The sequence below is a fragment of the Taeniopygia guttata genome, chromosome 10, assembly GCF_048771995.1.
Source record: "Taeniopygia guttata chromosome 10, bTaeGut7.mat, whole genome shotgun sequence".
NCBI lineage: Eukaryota > Metazoa > Chordata > Aves > Passeriformes > Estrildidae > Taeniopygia > Taeniopygia guttata.
The window spans coordinates 7,328,909-7,345,107 of record NC_133035.1 but is presented as its reverse complement, the minus strand read 5'-3'; the positions used below and the strand labels follow the sequence as shown (position 1 = coordinate 7,345,107).

The 16,199-nt window shown below is 39.8% G+C and overlaps 1 protein-coding gene across 4 annotated transcripts in view; it reads left to right on the top strand.

Annotated features, from left to right (window-relative positions):
- Positions 1–1,747: 1,747 nt before the first annotated feature.
- The window catches only part of MYZAP (myocardial zonula adherens protein), a 53,025-nt gene continuing 38,573 nt past the window's right edge, over positions 1,748–16,199 (top strand). For 3 of the 4 annotated variants that reach the window (XM_030281456.4, XM_012578169.5, XM_072933772.1), the window contains exons 1-2: positions 2,179–2,645; positions 8,423–8,512. In XM_030281456.4, the coding sequence (XP_030137316.4) occupies positions 2,232–2,645; positions 8,423–8,512 (504 nt within the window). In that variant the 5' untranslated portion in view covers positions 2,179–2,231. Of the gene's footprint in view, positions 2,136–2,178; positions 2,646–8,422; positions 8,513–16,199 lie in introns of those variants that run through there. The other variant, XM_012578162.5, reaches the window with a different exon arrangement.

The following is a 16,199-nucleotide window of genomic DNA, read 5'->3' as shown; positions in this document are numbered from 1 at the left end:
AATTCTAGAGTTCTTTTTTTCAGCTCTGCTGTGTATGTCTCATTTTGCTTCAAAAGCTTCTCTTGAGCTTGCTTTCTGCTGCCTGGGGAGTACCAGATGTTCACTCCATACAAGTAGTTGGCTCCATAATCCCTGTACTGTAGGCAGAGCTTTGGGAATGAATAAAAAGTTGTTCCAAATGTTGCTTTTATGCAAAGAGGGATCACGCAGGCTACACAAGGGGTGAAAAGACTGAAAATGGTTGCATGGTCAAGTAGCAAGGCAGCAAACAAATTACTCTCATTACTACACTTGTACATCTTGTTGGCAGGGGAAGGGAAGGTGATTCTGAGAGTATCCAAAATAGGGAGACTACTCACCATGCATGTAGGTTATTTTTTCTTAGAGGATATTAATCTGAGGATTAAATAGGAGATGCTCCTTTTCAAACTTATATTGGTAAATCAAAGAAACATGTCTTTCTGCTATTTTCCAAAAAATGGGGAGAGCTGCAACTAAAATAGACATAACTGAGAAAATAATATTTTATTGTCTGTCTATTATCCATGGACAAGTCTTTTCCTTATCTGCACTTATAAGATTTCCATCAAAATTATCAATATTCTTAAAGTTGATGCAGACTTTGACAATTTTTCCAGAGATCTGATTATTGTGCCTTAATCTCTTATGTCAATGATTATTGTGCCATAGCACAATAATCATAATAATATAATAATAATATAATATAATATGACTTATCATATAGGAAGGGAGGTCCTTTTCCATAGTGTAGCACAAGTTTAGTCTCTGTGCCTGTTCTTAGAAAAGCAGTTGTGTTTGTGCCTTACAGCGACTGAGCAGCCCCACATACACACCTTCTTCCAAAGGAAAATACAGTCCACAAAATAGTCTTGTAACTAACCAGAGCAATCTCACAGGTCTGTGAATTCCTTCTCAGCTGAAACCACCGAGGTCACCAGCTGTCTGCATACCAGAATTTAAATAGACACACCAGAATGACCAGGAACATGTGCTAAGGGATAACCCCACGGGTAGACAACATAGTCGTGAAGGAACATGTTCCTCTTGATGATGACAAACCTATTATCCTCTGCAAACCTACAAAAGCAGCATTACAAGCAGGACTTAAGACGGGGTGATTCATAGGGAAATGCAATTGTTTGTAGGAGCAAGACACCCTGCCACAAAAAGAATCGTGTAACACTCAATCTTGCCTTGAGAGAAATACAAATACAAGTGGATGTTCTAATTCATTTGCCTTGGGCTTTATTACCTTCCCTTGGAGGAGAAGAGAATAGTAATTGGGAAAACAGCAAAAAAGATGCTCAATACTAAATGCAGAACCTTTATTCATTCCTCTGCGCTGGGCAATGATTTCTTCCTCTCTTGCTCAGATGCTTGTCATGTCAATAGCTCAATATCCTTCCCTGAGGACAGAGAGCTGAGAGGCAGAAGTGAACAGAGGTATTGTACACAGAGAGGGTGAGGCACCCATAGTTCAGTGCAGTTTCCATTTTTCCATGCAGACTTCCTCTCTTCAGTTCTCTGGTCATTAACATCTTAATGGGTAAGGACATTACATGGCCATAACTCCGTTTTCACGTGGTCTTAATTTAATTACATGGAGACAGGAGATTTTTTTTTTTAATGCTGTTTAAGTTATTTTTTCTGTCATTTCTTTCAGACGAAAGCATCTCCTTTGCTTGTAACTCCCTTGATTACTGAGGAATGTAGTACTCGACAGATGCCCAAGGCTGTAGATAGATTGTGTGCCTAGGCCGTATAGGGTAGTACAGAGTTATGGCGTTCCCTTAGCCCAGATCCGGAAGAACTGAGCATCTGAAATGCTGAAGTCCACACCTGCAACCTGGCTCGGGGCCAGCCGGCTCGGGCAGACCACACTCACCTTGTTGGACCTTTGGCACTGAGGCCGATGCTGTCATTCATACACTGAGCTGCGCCGGCTATGTGCCTGTCAACCCCCAGGCTGGCTGGGATCTGCGTGCTTTCTGATGAGTCTGGTACCCATTCCCGGAGCACGGACAGACTTGACAGACCTGGGTGGCTCACGAATTACTGTGGGAAGAAGGGGAGGACAGTGTCCAGCTTTCACATAACACTTACAGTGCTCTGAGGTGGGTGCCGGAGAACAGGACTGAGTGGCAGCCAGTGGCTGGTGCCAGCGAGCCCTAACCCCCGTTTTGCAGTGCCGGGAGGTGGCTGTGCGACAGATGGACCTTTCTGAGTCTCCCCTCAAAACTCCTCTCCCCAGGCTGCAGCCCGACACTCAATATTCCCGTGAGCAGAGGGAATGCCACCCTGAACTGGCACCTCAGCGTCCCACAGCGACTTTGCCCAGTGTCACGCCACGGGAGGAATCGGGCACCTCGGTGGCCCGAGAGCCGGCGCGGGGCCGCGAGTTGCGCGGGGCGGAGGGGGAAGCGGAGCCCCGGCCCGCCCCCGCCCGGCCCCTGCGGCCGCCCGCGGCCAAGTGCGCGGGGGCGGAGCGGCGGCGCCGGCCCGAGGAGCCGCAGAGAGCGCTGGCCCGGCGGCTCGCGGGGATGCTGCGCTACAGCTCGGGGCTCACGGTCACCACCACCAGCCCCCGGAGGCCGCCCGGCGACGGCGGCCGCTCCCGGCGGAAGGTGCGCGGGGCAGCGCGGGGGGGCGGCGGGGAGCTCCTGCGGGCGGGTGCGCGGGGCGAAGCGGAGGTTCGACATCCCCCCTCGTGTAGTTACCTGCGGAGCGCCTTTCTCTTCCCCCACCCCCCCTTCCTTCCTTATTTTCGGTGTTTTCAGGTGAATCTTGGGGTGTGAGAGAGCATCTTTTTGTGCATTGTTCGTAGGTGTGGGAAGAGTTTTTGAGAGTCCTGCAAGGCTTTTGTAGGTCTAGACCCTGGCCTGTTCTCTAAACCTGCGAGGAAGGTGTACTTGCGATGGAGACTTCTCCCGCATCATTGAAATGTGCCTGGATATTTAGAATGCGAACTAGCCTATCCTATCCTGAGAAAGCTCACTATAATGGTTTAGACGGCAAAAGTAATTTAACTGTTTAATCAGTTCCTCAAATGCAGATATACAATTTGCTGATTTAAAAAAAAATTCATAAATGCACTAAATAATAACCATCTCTTAATTTGTTTGGCTTCTAAAAAGTTGTTAAAACTCAGGCAGATATGATAGGAATGTTTGTACAGCCACTCAGCTTTAAATAGCCCTTTTCTTGCTTCTGCAACTATACTGCTATCATTGTGAATGTTGATTCCACATGAGAAGAAAGAAATCAAAAAAAGTGATAATCGTATCCTTACTAAAAATACATTCATGTGACCATGACGTTTCTTGAATTATGCAGTTATTGTTTTGATGCTTCAAAAATATGAATTCATAATCTAAAAAATGAAGAATGTTGTGTTGCTCTGGTTTTACGTGGTAGCAAGAAGGTCAGAGGGCTCTTCATAAAAAGTTAAATTGCTCATGCATAGGAAAAATGACGGTGACTTGAAAATCATAGTTAAGTTCCCTGTACGTCTTCTGTGTTCCAATTGAGTTTCCCTGTTCTAGTATTTCTTAAAGAAGTTACAGTAAGGGAACTTCAGGTGATAAGCTTCTTATTTTAATCCCTTGATAGATTTCTTGGGAATGATGAACTGAATTTGATGCATGCTTTTAAGAAAACTGGTAAGAATTTAATTTGTGACTACAACCCACTGGGAAGCCGTTGTCCCTTTTCTAGTGAAGTGTGGCTCTGTTACCATGAGCTGTTAGAAAAGGGGAGAGAGACAATTAGAATAACTGCTGAATAAAAGGAAGATGTGTGTCACATTCCTGTGTGCCTCTGGTCACAGGAAGGTGCCCTTTAATTGTGTGTGGAATCTCACGGGAGAGATTTCATAAATGGAGTAGGCTAATCAACAGATAAATGACCAAAGAAAGTACTTTCTTCTTTGCCTTTTAGGACTGAAATGAAACATGCACTGTTTCTTTGCTTTCACCTTCAAACGTCTAAAGCCAACACTTGACCTTTGGCAAAGGGAAGGATTTTTAGCCTTTGAGGTGATAAGGTAGTTACTCTACAAGCATGTTATCCCCATTTCTTTTGTCAGTATCAACAGTATTAAATTCTGGTGATGTAGAACTCCAGGGCTGGTTTGAAACTAGATCAATATTGAACCACATATTTTTTCTGTGGAGGTCCTGTAAAATCTTTAGTGACTGATTGCCAGTAGAATAGCCTGTATTTTTCTGTTGCTGTACTACTGGTAACTTTGGTTATCCTATAACAGCATTCCTCATTAATTTAACAATTTTAATGAAAAAAATCTGTAATTATTTCAGCCCATAGTTAATTCTGATTAATGCCTTTCTGGGTGCTTTGTTTTTTGGAAAGTGGGGAGAAGAGGCTGAAGCACATTACTTAAACTGAATCTGTCATCTGTATTTATTTTAAGTTGCACCCTAGTGATTTGAGTAGGATGGTAAACATACATGTGGATTGTGGATCTGGGCGATGGATTGTCAACATTTTAAACTAAACTAGAAACTATATTGTTTTTTTTCTTTAACTATTGCAGTAGCTTTCCTCTATGCTGTCCCACTAGCCTCTTTGAAATTCAGTAAAAAAATGTGTTTTCACCTGTTACTTTTCATTGCAGTCAGGAAACTTCTGCAGTCTGGTGTTGGTGTCCAGTCCTTGTTTTCCTGTCTGTGTCTTTGTTTCGCAAATGGTGTCAGATGAGCCTTGGAAATGCCACTCATGGGTTGTTGGTGTCAAAAAGCCAGGAGTGAGCATAAAATGTTGGCACAATTAAGATTGTTTATAATGTTGACTTGCCAAAGCTGCAGATGCTGCAAATTAAACAAAAGTCAGACAGTCTTGTAGGGTTGTTAGAAAGAAACCTCGTTTTTCTTCTACCCAGTATTTATTTTTAAAACTTATGCTCACAAAGTTGCAACATTAATGACATGAAGATTAAGGTGGAAGTCATGTCTGTCCCTGTTTTCTCTCACTTGTTCTTACTGTCAGTAAGCAGATGAAGGAAATTGAATTGCAGCTCTTTCCATGTTCTCATTCTCCTCTCCATTTTCTTTTTGCATTACCCAGTTTGTTTCTGGAAATTACTTTTTCATCATCAGTTGCACATTATCCTGCCACTGTTTGGCACTGAGTTGAGGCTCTTCCTGTTAGGATATAATTTCCATTTTAAGGCATCACTACAGCAGTGTTTGCTGTGGGAGAAGGGCTTGCTGTGATTTCCATGTGAGCCTGCTCATTGATTTGGTCAAGTAAACTCACTGACAAATGACACAGTGTGTTGTTCCTTCAGGAAGGCCTGCAGAGCAAGAACAGTGCATGTACAGTGTTCAGAACTGTTCTGAGGGCTGGAGGAGGAAGCAGTGCCTGTTTTTTTTTCCTTTCCAGTCTCTGTAGTGTTTCTGAATTTTAGCAGATGGGTCTGTAGTGCTGTCCTTAGGTAGAATGCATCATCTGATGCTCAGGAGAAGCTGGACTGCATAGTTGCTTTATACATTTGCTGCTGTTTCCCCAGGGATGCTGAGGAAGTCCCATTGTTGTAAACAATGGCAGAGTACAGCCTGTGTAAGTTTGTTTTAGCAAGGAACTGGGTGGTACTGTGCCACTGCTGTACAAGCCTTGCTAGGCACAATTTCAAGGCTGGAATCCTTATGATTGCCAGTTGAGGTGGGGTGGGGTAAGTGATTTGGGGATAATAGATAAGGCAAGGTGAAAAGGGCAAGAAAAAACAGCTTAAATGATTACAACCTTTTGTTGTACAGTGGTTTTAGTCTCAACAAATGGCTGTTAATTTAGATTTCCAGTGCAGTTGTGATGACCTGACTGCTGTCTGTACTGGACTTCTGTGATTTCCTTCACAGTAGCCCTGTGACACCTGTGATGTGAAGGGCAGTCGTGGTTCACTCACTGGCGTACAGGTGCAGGGATAATTACTTATTCATAATCACCACACTGTGAATCTCTGTTGGCTATGATTAGCCTAGTACTGATTAATAGGCAAGTTATTTGCTTCAGAGAATCATACACAGCCTCATTCTCCTAACTTTGAATTGCCAGTCATTATCTATTTCTAGTTATTTCAGGCATTTTTAATGTTTTATCCTAGCAATATGTTAGTTCCTTTTTGTCCAGTTTTCCTTTGTTTGAAATCACTGTAAGAAAAAGGTGGCCTTATCTATTATTTCCTACACAGCACAAATTCACTTCTATTTCCTATTTATGGCTCTGGGTTTTGTTTGCCTACATGGAGGAATGCCAGTCTACATTTCCCTTCTTGTTGTAAACAGGAATGTTTTAAGAGGAAAGAGCCTTAATAAGCTAATGGGAGGAAAGGGCATGAAGAAATAGATGAGGAAAGGTGAAGTTAGTTACCTTATGAATCAATGAGTTCTAAAGATGAGGAATTTATTATTATTATCTGCATAACTAATCTGTAAATAGGAAGTAGCACCAGCTTCAGTAGCATCTGGAGACAGTCTGGTGTCTTAGAGCAAACATAGCAGCCAATCAGAATCAAAAGCCAATGTACCAAGTTTCATAATTTTAAAATGCATTTCATTGTTTCCATACTCTTTAGCAAATATGAAAGCAGAAACTGCTTTTATGTTTTGGGGGCTTTATGTCACTCTGTGGCTTCTTGTTCTAGATTTTCTTGCATATGGATAAATGATGAATTAACAGGGAGGAGGCCACTTCACAAAACACTGCTTTCACAGATATGTCTACAGAAAAGGTTCTGTTTCACCATGATCTTCTTACAGACTTCTTCCCCTTCTTATTCTTTATGATACAGACACATCTCACATATTTTATAAGAACGTTATCTCAGGACACTGTTTCTTACTGGCCTTGCAGACTTGAAAGACCAAACTGAGATGAAGATGGAAGGCAGTACCTAATATTTCTAAAATATAGTTGACAACATACCAGTAGTCTAAATGCAATTGATTTGTCCTCTCAACAGATTTAAAGAAATGCCAGAAAAATACAGTGATGTTGGAGATAGTTCTTCTAATAGTTTTTGCTTGGGAGGAAGAAAATGTTAAAGCCTGTTTGAAAACTTGAAAAAGGTCTTTTGTCTGGAAACGGAAAACAGAGATGTGGTGATGTGATGCTGAATAGTTGTGATGCTGAATGGTGGTCTCTGAGAAAGTTATATTGCAAAGACGCTTGAAAATGCAGTCAGGGCAGCTTAAGTGATTTGAAAGACGGAAGAAATGAATTGTAAAATTGTAACATTTGAAGTGTATGGGAAGGGCTTTGCTGCAGCGCTCTGAATGCAATGAGCAGAACTTTGTTGCCATTTTCAAGGCAAAATGAGGTGCTGTAATGACCAAGATGTGAGCTGTTAGCTGGGACAAGTGCAGTGGGAGGGTGGGTGTGAAAGAGAGACACATGTTCAGCATGTCTCCAGGAGAAACTGGAGAGATCCAGATCAATGAGATGCTGGGCTGTAGAAGAACAGCAGTTGGCCCACAGTAATCATGAAAGAGATATTTAAGAGGTTTGGAGGAAGAGCTTTAAGTGCTCTCTTTGTTGCCAGCAGACATCTGGGATTTTACAGGAAGGTATAGTGCAGCTTCCAATTTGGACAGCCAAATTTCTCATTTCATCATTTGCTATGCTCTGCTTAGGACTTAAGAGTTGTTTTCCACAAAAATATCTCATGAATAGGACTAAGACCAAACGTTTTAACCAAGTTTATTGTTTGAAATGTATTGCTTGAAAAACACCATTAAACCAAAGATGTCTCAGCTGAAAGCAAGGCAAACTGCAGCTGGGTACAGAAAGGTACCATGCCTACTGGCAAGAGAATGGCTGTTCTAAAATCAGATAGGAAACAACACCTCTTAACTTTTTTTTCTGAAGTGTTTTGAAGCTTTACAAACAATTTGTATGTATCAGATTTCAAGAATGCTCCTATTTCCTAGTTTCTAATTTAGTGGAGTTGCAGTACTGAGGTATCCTTGGATCAAATGCTTGGCTATATGCTGACAGAAAAGAAGCATTTACTCTAAAATACACTCTATGTTTCTAAATAATCCCTTTTGAAGACTAAAAGTATGCCAAATCAGCAAACAAAATGCAGAAAGTAGAAAATTATGTTCATTGTTCTGTTATCTCAGCTCTCAGTGTCATTTATGAGTACCTAAGAACAATTTGTTGGTTGAAATGGATTTTTGCTATTTCAGGTATGTAATTATGGTAATGCCCTTGAATTATTTTTTGCCAGCTGAAAATCCCTTTAACCTTTAAAAATAATATTTTGTCAGCTGTGTGGTAGAAAACATAAGATAGTAAGTTCAAAGTTGAATTGCAGTACAGTTCATTCTATAAAGCAAATTGTTAAAATAATTTTTGTAACACCTAAATCTTGTTCTTCTTTCAGATGAATGTGTGTAGGCTACGCTTAACAGTGCCACCTGATGAAGTGTCACAGCCTGAACAGGGACCAAAGGAAACTGAGAGAAAGAAAAGTGTAAGTTTTAAAAATCAAAGTTAAATTCTCTATAAATAAGAAGTAAACATTGCCCTCCATAGATGTTGATATTTGTTGTTTTGGCAGCCCGAAGCTGATTTAAGAGCATGTGGAAGATCATCAAGTTGGGTGTGAGCTTTGAGCCTCAGCCTTGGAATTAGGGATGGCAAAACTGCACGCAAAATAGAACAGTGGTCGAGGAACAACAGAGATTGTAGATGATTTGTGAGTGAGGTACCTTTAAAACTTGATTATTTCAAGTTTATGTATCAAAGAGCAGGAAACAGCTACTAGGAATAAGGTCCTGTATAAAACAGGATCTTGATCAGGATCCTCTTAATCCTAAAAGAGCATTTTCTATTTCATGTATGCTCAGATTTCATGTGCAAGATTTGAGCATTAATGTAGTTTGTGTGCTGGGGACCTTGATGTTTGTGTGTGACAGCTAATTTCGGTAAAGTGTGATGTACAAATAAGAAATTAAAGAATTCAAGATTGTTCTGATAGGAAAGGGATTTTGAAGGTCATGTGCTTAGAAGGGTTCAGAAGGCCATTTGTTTTGCAGAAGTGAGTAGTGTGCACACAGAAAAAAATTTACAATCTGCTTTGGTGCAGAGCTTGTTCTATAAGAGCTGTTCACTGCAAGAGATGATATTTAATTAGTCTTAATTATGAAGACTAAAAAGGGGATCTGGATGGGCTCTACAACTTCATCACATTTATACTTTGATAAACCAAAATTAAACAAGTTGATGCAGTTTGCCAGACTCAATGTCTGACAATAGGAAGCATGACAATAGAAAGAAAAACAACAATAGGGTTTACTAGACATAATTTCTTAGAGATACTTAAAGGCAAAAATAACTAAAATTACTGCAAAAGGCATTCTAAGCAATAAAAGTAAATGCAAAGTAAAATTCTCAAGATAAGGATTCCTTATCAGTTGTTTTTTTTGTCCTGGAATCTTTTATACACTCAGGTTTTCATACACTGGTCTAGCAGAGTAATTGCTTCTTCAGGATCTAGAAATGTTACTTACAAAATAGTTTAAGTAGACCTTAATGCAAACTAATTTTGGGCCACCATTAAATAATAACAATTCATTTTGTACAGAGGCATTTGGTTGTAGCACTTGGAGTAGCTTCTCTGTCAGTCTCGTCAGCTTGTATCTGATTGCAGCAACCCACAGACTGGCCTAAGAGGAATCTGGGTTTGCTTTTGGGGAGGATAGATATTTATTCATGCCTTACTCACTTTATGGTTCTGAGTAATGTGATAATGAGAAAGAATTTTTAAGGATTAGTGCTGGACAATTTGTAGTGACTTTCTTATGTGACCAGTGTTTCTCTCTGTGGGACGTTGTATGTAATGGGCTGTTATTTCCCCCAAAATACAAGTAAAGGCAAGTGGGCTTTATAGCAGAGAATGTTAAGGAGAGGATATGAAGATAATAAATACATTATTTGATTCTATGTGCAAAACAGTGATATTTAAGAGACGAGTCCTTATAAGCTGAGACCAGAAAAAACCATATACAATTTAAGTATTGTATGTTCTGAGTAGTTTCTAAACTTCAGTACTTTTAGACAATTGAAAGGCTTATAAAGTCAGGCTTCAGAGATAGATGGGATCTACTCGAACAATTTCATAGCAATTAAAAAACAGAGGAATGGTTCCAACTACTTATGTTTTGTAATTTCTGTATGATAATGGAAAATACCCCACAGATAGTGTAGCCATGTGTATGGAAGCAGCTACAAAAAAAATCACTGCTCATGAACTGGTTTTTCCTCATGTCCATAAAGTCAGACAGCAGTGTGTTACCTGTAGATTTTTATTGTCTGTGTATCGATTGCTTTATGTATTCAAATTAGTTATACAGTAACTTACAGTGCACACATGCCTCATGATTAGTCATGCTGTGATGCTTTTACTGCACACTTTAATTTGAAAAAATCTCCTAAAACCAGTAATCGGGTATCTGCTGATCACCGATGTTCAGCTGACTTCATGTTAATGAAATCCTTAAAGCACTTTGAGAACAAAAGTTTTACAAATGTTAGATAATCCTTATACAGTCCAATGAGAACTGTGTCCCTTTTGGAAATTGGCTGGGATAATAGAAATTAGGGAACTGCTCTGTTTTTTACCTTGCACTTTACAATTTAAGGTCAAAAATCCAGCTTCAGCAAGAATCAAATTTAACATCAAATCCCTTGATGGAATCTCGAATTCTGTGCTGACTTTAATTGCTGACTCCTAAGAAAATGGGAACATGAAAAATGCTTTTGGTATTTACAATACATTAATGTGACTTACAGAAATGAACTGCAATCTGTGGGATTGCACAGTTTTTGCTGAAGTGCTCAGCCAAGTCAGGTGGTCAGAGCCTGGCTGCAGGTGCTCTCCTGTTTGGGCAGGACAAGTTTCTGCCTCTGCTGCTGAGGGAGGAGAGAAAAGACCTTGCAGTGTCGGAGGGAATGCCAGAAAACTATAAATACACCATGGCGTGACATTTGGTTGTAATCTCCTCTTTCAAGTCTTTCATTAGAAGGAGGTGATTTTGAGCTGCCCTAATGTGACACGGTGATGGCTCACTGTGCTTGTTACTTTTCTGCATCTCTCAGGCCAGTACCATTAAGAGGTGTTTCAGTTCAGAATCAGTTAATGAGCTGCACAGCAGTTCTTGCTGGTGCTGATCCTCCCAATAACTTGTTTTGCTGCTTGATGTCAGACCAGAAGTGAATCTTTATCAGTTATGTTGGTAACTCTTGCCTTAGCCTTTTTCATTGGAGTCCAAACTTGGCAGGAAATTTATGCTGTATTTCATTCAATTTGTATCAGTGCAGTAAGTTTCTAGATCAACTTTTTTACTGCTATGCATCCATTGAATAAAAATGAACTAGTGTAAGAGATTTAAAATTAAATGATGGATTTGTTGCAAGAAAATTGCTGCAGGCAATACTGTACTAGGGTGGCCTGCCCTGCCTTTTGTGAAAGGCTGGCAGATGGTACAGTTAGAAACTGATCTCAAAAACTGAAGGGGAAGTGAGTTTGTGTCAGGTTGGATTTTTTATATTCCTATTTAGGATGAGAGACCCTGAAAGAAGCATATAAGAACTTAACCCACAGGAAGAGGCTGGTTAGTTGGGTTGTTTGAATTGTTAGGACTTCAGGTAGAGAGAATCACAAACCATTCTGATTCTGTTCCATTATTTCTGTCCATGATAGACAATGGGTGACAGTAGTGTGAGGCTGTTTACTTCACCATGAATTACAAAGGAATATTGTGCTTGGCAGATTGTATGCAAAATCTGCATATCCTGAAGCCTCTCTTGTCTTGCATAATAAAGGGCTACCAGACAATTGTATTGTCCCTGTTTGCAATTGGGTTTGTTTTTATCCATCAGTCTCTTTCTTCACTGTCATGGGTAAATTTGGAAGTGTCATTGGAAGCTGCAGCTAAGCTTTTGAGGGCAGAATGTGAAGATATGTATAGACAGATGTTTCTTTTTCATTTGGATACTTGGACAAGAGAATGAAAATGAGATAACACTCTGGAAATTTGTGTACTTTACTGTCTGTGGCTTTCAGCCAAGTTTGAGCAGTGTTTAGTCTTAAACTCGGGTTGGTACTTTGGCTGCATATAGCCTCAAACACTTTAATTTTCTTGTTTTTTAAAGCATCACAACTAAGAAGTGAAATTCTTTTTACTTCCTAAGGAAGAATGGAGAAACATAGCAAACTTTTTTTTTTCCCCAGCAAAAAAAGTAGGCTGTAAAAAAGCCAGAAGAGTAATTTGCTTCTGTACATCATGGTGAGAATCAAGCAGAACTTTTGTCAGGCCTGGTTCAAGAATATGAGTGCAGTGAATATGGGGCTGTGATGCACATGGAATCTAGGGCAGTGCTATTTTCTCTGCTGCTGCCAGCCCACTCCTGTCAGCAGAGCACAACTTGTGCCTGAAAAAATGTGGTTCATCTGCTACAGGTGATGTTACTGTTTCTCAGCCTCTCCAGCACTGGTCGCTTCATTTTTGACTTGGACTAATTAAGCAACACCTTTGTTAAAACCAGCACTACATAAAAAAATACAGAAAGAATTCCACTGACTTCTGAGGTTACTGCTGTACTTGTTGTATCTTAGTTTCCCAATGTGTAAACAGTGGCATTCTGTGTACAGATTTCATGGGTTAGATATCACTTTGCATAATGTCTGGCACTTCTCTTTTGAGATGGACACCTAAATTCAACACCCAAGGAGCTTCAACGATGCTTCTAGCATTCTTCATGAATTTAAGAACACTCATGTCTGTTGTGGCATGTTTCCCCTATTGTAATACTAGTTTAATGTAAAACATTCCTAAATGTAACATGATTTTTACAGGCTTGTAGAGGAATATGAAAAGACAGAGTACAGTAACTTTTCTTGGTGAGCTCAATGTTATAAATGTGTCATTTTACTGAATAGAAAATCTGTAACCTCAGTAAAAGCATGAATATTCTTGTTCCTTGTGTAACTAGTGAACAGGTAAAAGGTAACTGGATGTTTTAGAAACACCTGGAATGTGGCTGTTAAGGGAAAGATAAAGCCTTGCTTGACTGATATAATTATTGTTTAAAGTATTTTGGTGGTGTAAGTAAACAGAAGATCATGAGTCAGAACAATTTTAAGGGATATTTAACACAGACTTCTGTTAAGCATTATATTAGATGTCCTTTTTTCTCAAAAAATATGTATCTCCTGTCTTTTTGCTTTCATTTTTGGGGCAGGGAGAAGTATAATACATGAGCCTATCTGACTTTCATTTATAAAACTGGTAGATTAGGGAGCAGATCATCCCTCAGTGTTATTTACGTAATGCAAATTAAACCATGGGCCATAGAAAAAACAGCTAAAAACTTAAATTTAGGGTTTAGTTTTGTAATGTCTTCACCTTTTTTATGATACTTGTGCTGTCTCCTTGGACAGAGACATAAACAGGATGCATGGTAATTATCAAGACTTTTGCAACCTTGGGGTGTAGGCTTCTGGTTTAAATATTAATTAGTTAGGTAAAGACAGTCTGTTTCTTCGGTGCATTCTGTGTGATCACACCAAGTGCAGCTGTCTGCTGCTGCAACACAGACAGGATATATTCCTACAGGCTGATCGAGGACATGTCAACATCCATACCAGGTGTCCTTGCTGTCACCTTGGGCTGTTGTAGAACTGACTATAGGTGCAAAGAAATATTCACAAACTGGTTAAACTGACTCTGCCTTTCCAGATCATTAGCTCACATTAGAAGGGATTTGGCTGATATTTTGACCTTAAACAGCAATGGTTGATTAATCTAATGAACCCTTCCATCTTAAAGCATTATTATGGTTAGCTTTACAGTATTTACTTGCTCCTAAATTCTTGCATGTATTTACTTACATTGTTATCTTCACTGAGATGCCTCACTGCAGATAAGAGTGGAGACCATTGAGGACCAGCCTTCAAAAATATCTGAGTTCTGAGAGTGGGTATGTATGGGACACAGAGGAAAATAATGGGAAGTATTTGACTTTAAAATACTGTTATGTAGTTCTTGAGCATGTGGAAAATCCAGGATTTGTGAAAGAGGAAGCATGGGAGAGAGGATGTATCAGAGGAAGAACAGAATACAAGGCAGAAATGGAAAAAACAGTGAAGGGAGAATAATAGACAAAGATGGATAAAGAAGCTTGAGGGGAGGCAAACTGGCAGAAGTATATTCAATGTATGCTTACTGCTGCAGTTCTGTGGAGATATTTGAGAGCTGAGCTACTCAGCAAGACCCCGTTTAGAGGCAAAGCTGTATTGAAAAAGTAGTCAACAAACAAAGCAACCATCTCAACCCTCCATTCAGAGGACTTAGATTGTAACATTTCTCCTAAGAGGAGATTGCATCAGGTGAGCCCTTTTTTGGCTATTTATACAAAACCCTGAAACTAGTGGTCACTGAGAAGAAATTCAGAGTTACTAAACAGAAAAGGGTGAGTAGAAGATAAGCATGGCTGGAATGGAACAGCAGTGAAAAAGGTTAAGAAAACATGAGCACAGTTACTTGTGTAGCAGTTGGCTCACCCATCTTTAAAACAAGCAAGAACTGAAATTTTAACAGGCGCTTGTCTGGAGATTGTGATATGAAGGAAGAATAAGGAGAGGATAAAAACAATATCCTGTGTTTTAAGTAGAACATAGAACTGGAACAGTCAACAGATGATGGAGAGTCCTTTAATATTTTGAAAGAGAAGTAACAAAGGCATCTTAGGAGGCTTGTGCACATACAGATAACAGGCAAGTTTAGCATTGTTGCAAGAGACATGTAACCAGTCTGCCTTTGTGCGTACCTAATCCTGCATGTACTGTCCATTATAATGTAAATTTAAGTGTCTGTTCATCTCTGAAATACATATATACGTGCCATGGGTGATTCTTCAGCTGCAAACCCATTGGTCTGAATTTATAGGTCTTTCTTGGGGGTAGGGGGGTTGGGAGAGGGGACATCCTTCAAAGCATTCCTTAGAAATGCGTTCATAATATTCTAAAAATAAGGAACTTGGTCAGAATTTTTATGCCAGAGCTCTGCAAACAGCACTTTAGACAATTCTGCTAATGTTTCAGAGGCACAAAGGACCTTGGTATTGCTGGTATTCAACTGTTCACCTCATGGAAAATCATGGGCAAAGGGTATGGATTTATGAATTCAGTGTCTGGTGCCTTGGCAACCTCTAAACAATCAAAGTGATTATTCATTCTGTTATCAGGAAGATGGAAACTTGTGTGTAATCCCTTTTTCCAGATGCAGGGGAGGAGCTGCAATGAACTATGAAAGAAACTGTACAGCCTGGAAGCAAACAAACACAAAATAATTTTGAGTCATGTCCCCATCTGGTTTCTGTATTTCTCTATTTTTAATTATGAGGTGTAGGGCTTTTGCTGTGTACATCCAAACAGCAAAACAAAATCCCCAATAATACATAATTATGAAACATCTAATTTTGAGGATATTAAGCTTTGCATATAATGTTTTCAAAGTGCAAAACTACATCATGTATAGGTAGGGCTGGTTGCCCAATGTTTTCTTCATTAAGTGGTTTTACAGCTTTCTTTTCAAATGAAGGCTTACAGCTTTGTTGTTTTATGCCTGAAATGTTCTTTATCAGGTGTCTGCTCTGTGATTGTTCCCCTCCCAGGCCTGCACAGAGCTTCAGCAACATTCTTAAACTATAAATAATGTGATAAAGAAGAATGTGTAGGATTTACAGTGTTTAGGAAAATCAGTCAGTGCCATGTGGGAAGGACACAATATAAAACAAATGTCTGTCTCTGTCAATTTTTCTTAAGACAAGCGTGTTTTCCTGTTAATTTTCCCCCTACCTAAAGAAGTATTTATTCTTATATTGCCAGCATAGTTGTGTTGGTTTGGCTCCTAAAAACTGAGTGTTGCTGCTTTAGGCTGCAGATGGTGTCCTCTCTTCACTGTCATGGTAAGGATTGGAGATCTCCAGGATGAAGCTGCAGATGGATATAAGATGCTGAGCTTCGTCTCTTTAAGCCTCTGTTTGGTGTCAAAGAGAGTATTTAGACAATGCTTAGAACAAAATAAAGCAAACAAAAACATATTCTAAAGTCAATATAGTAAATATCCTCAAGTGGACCTGTATCTGGTATATCC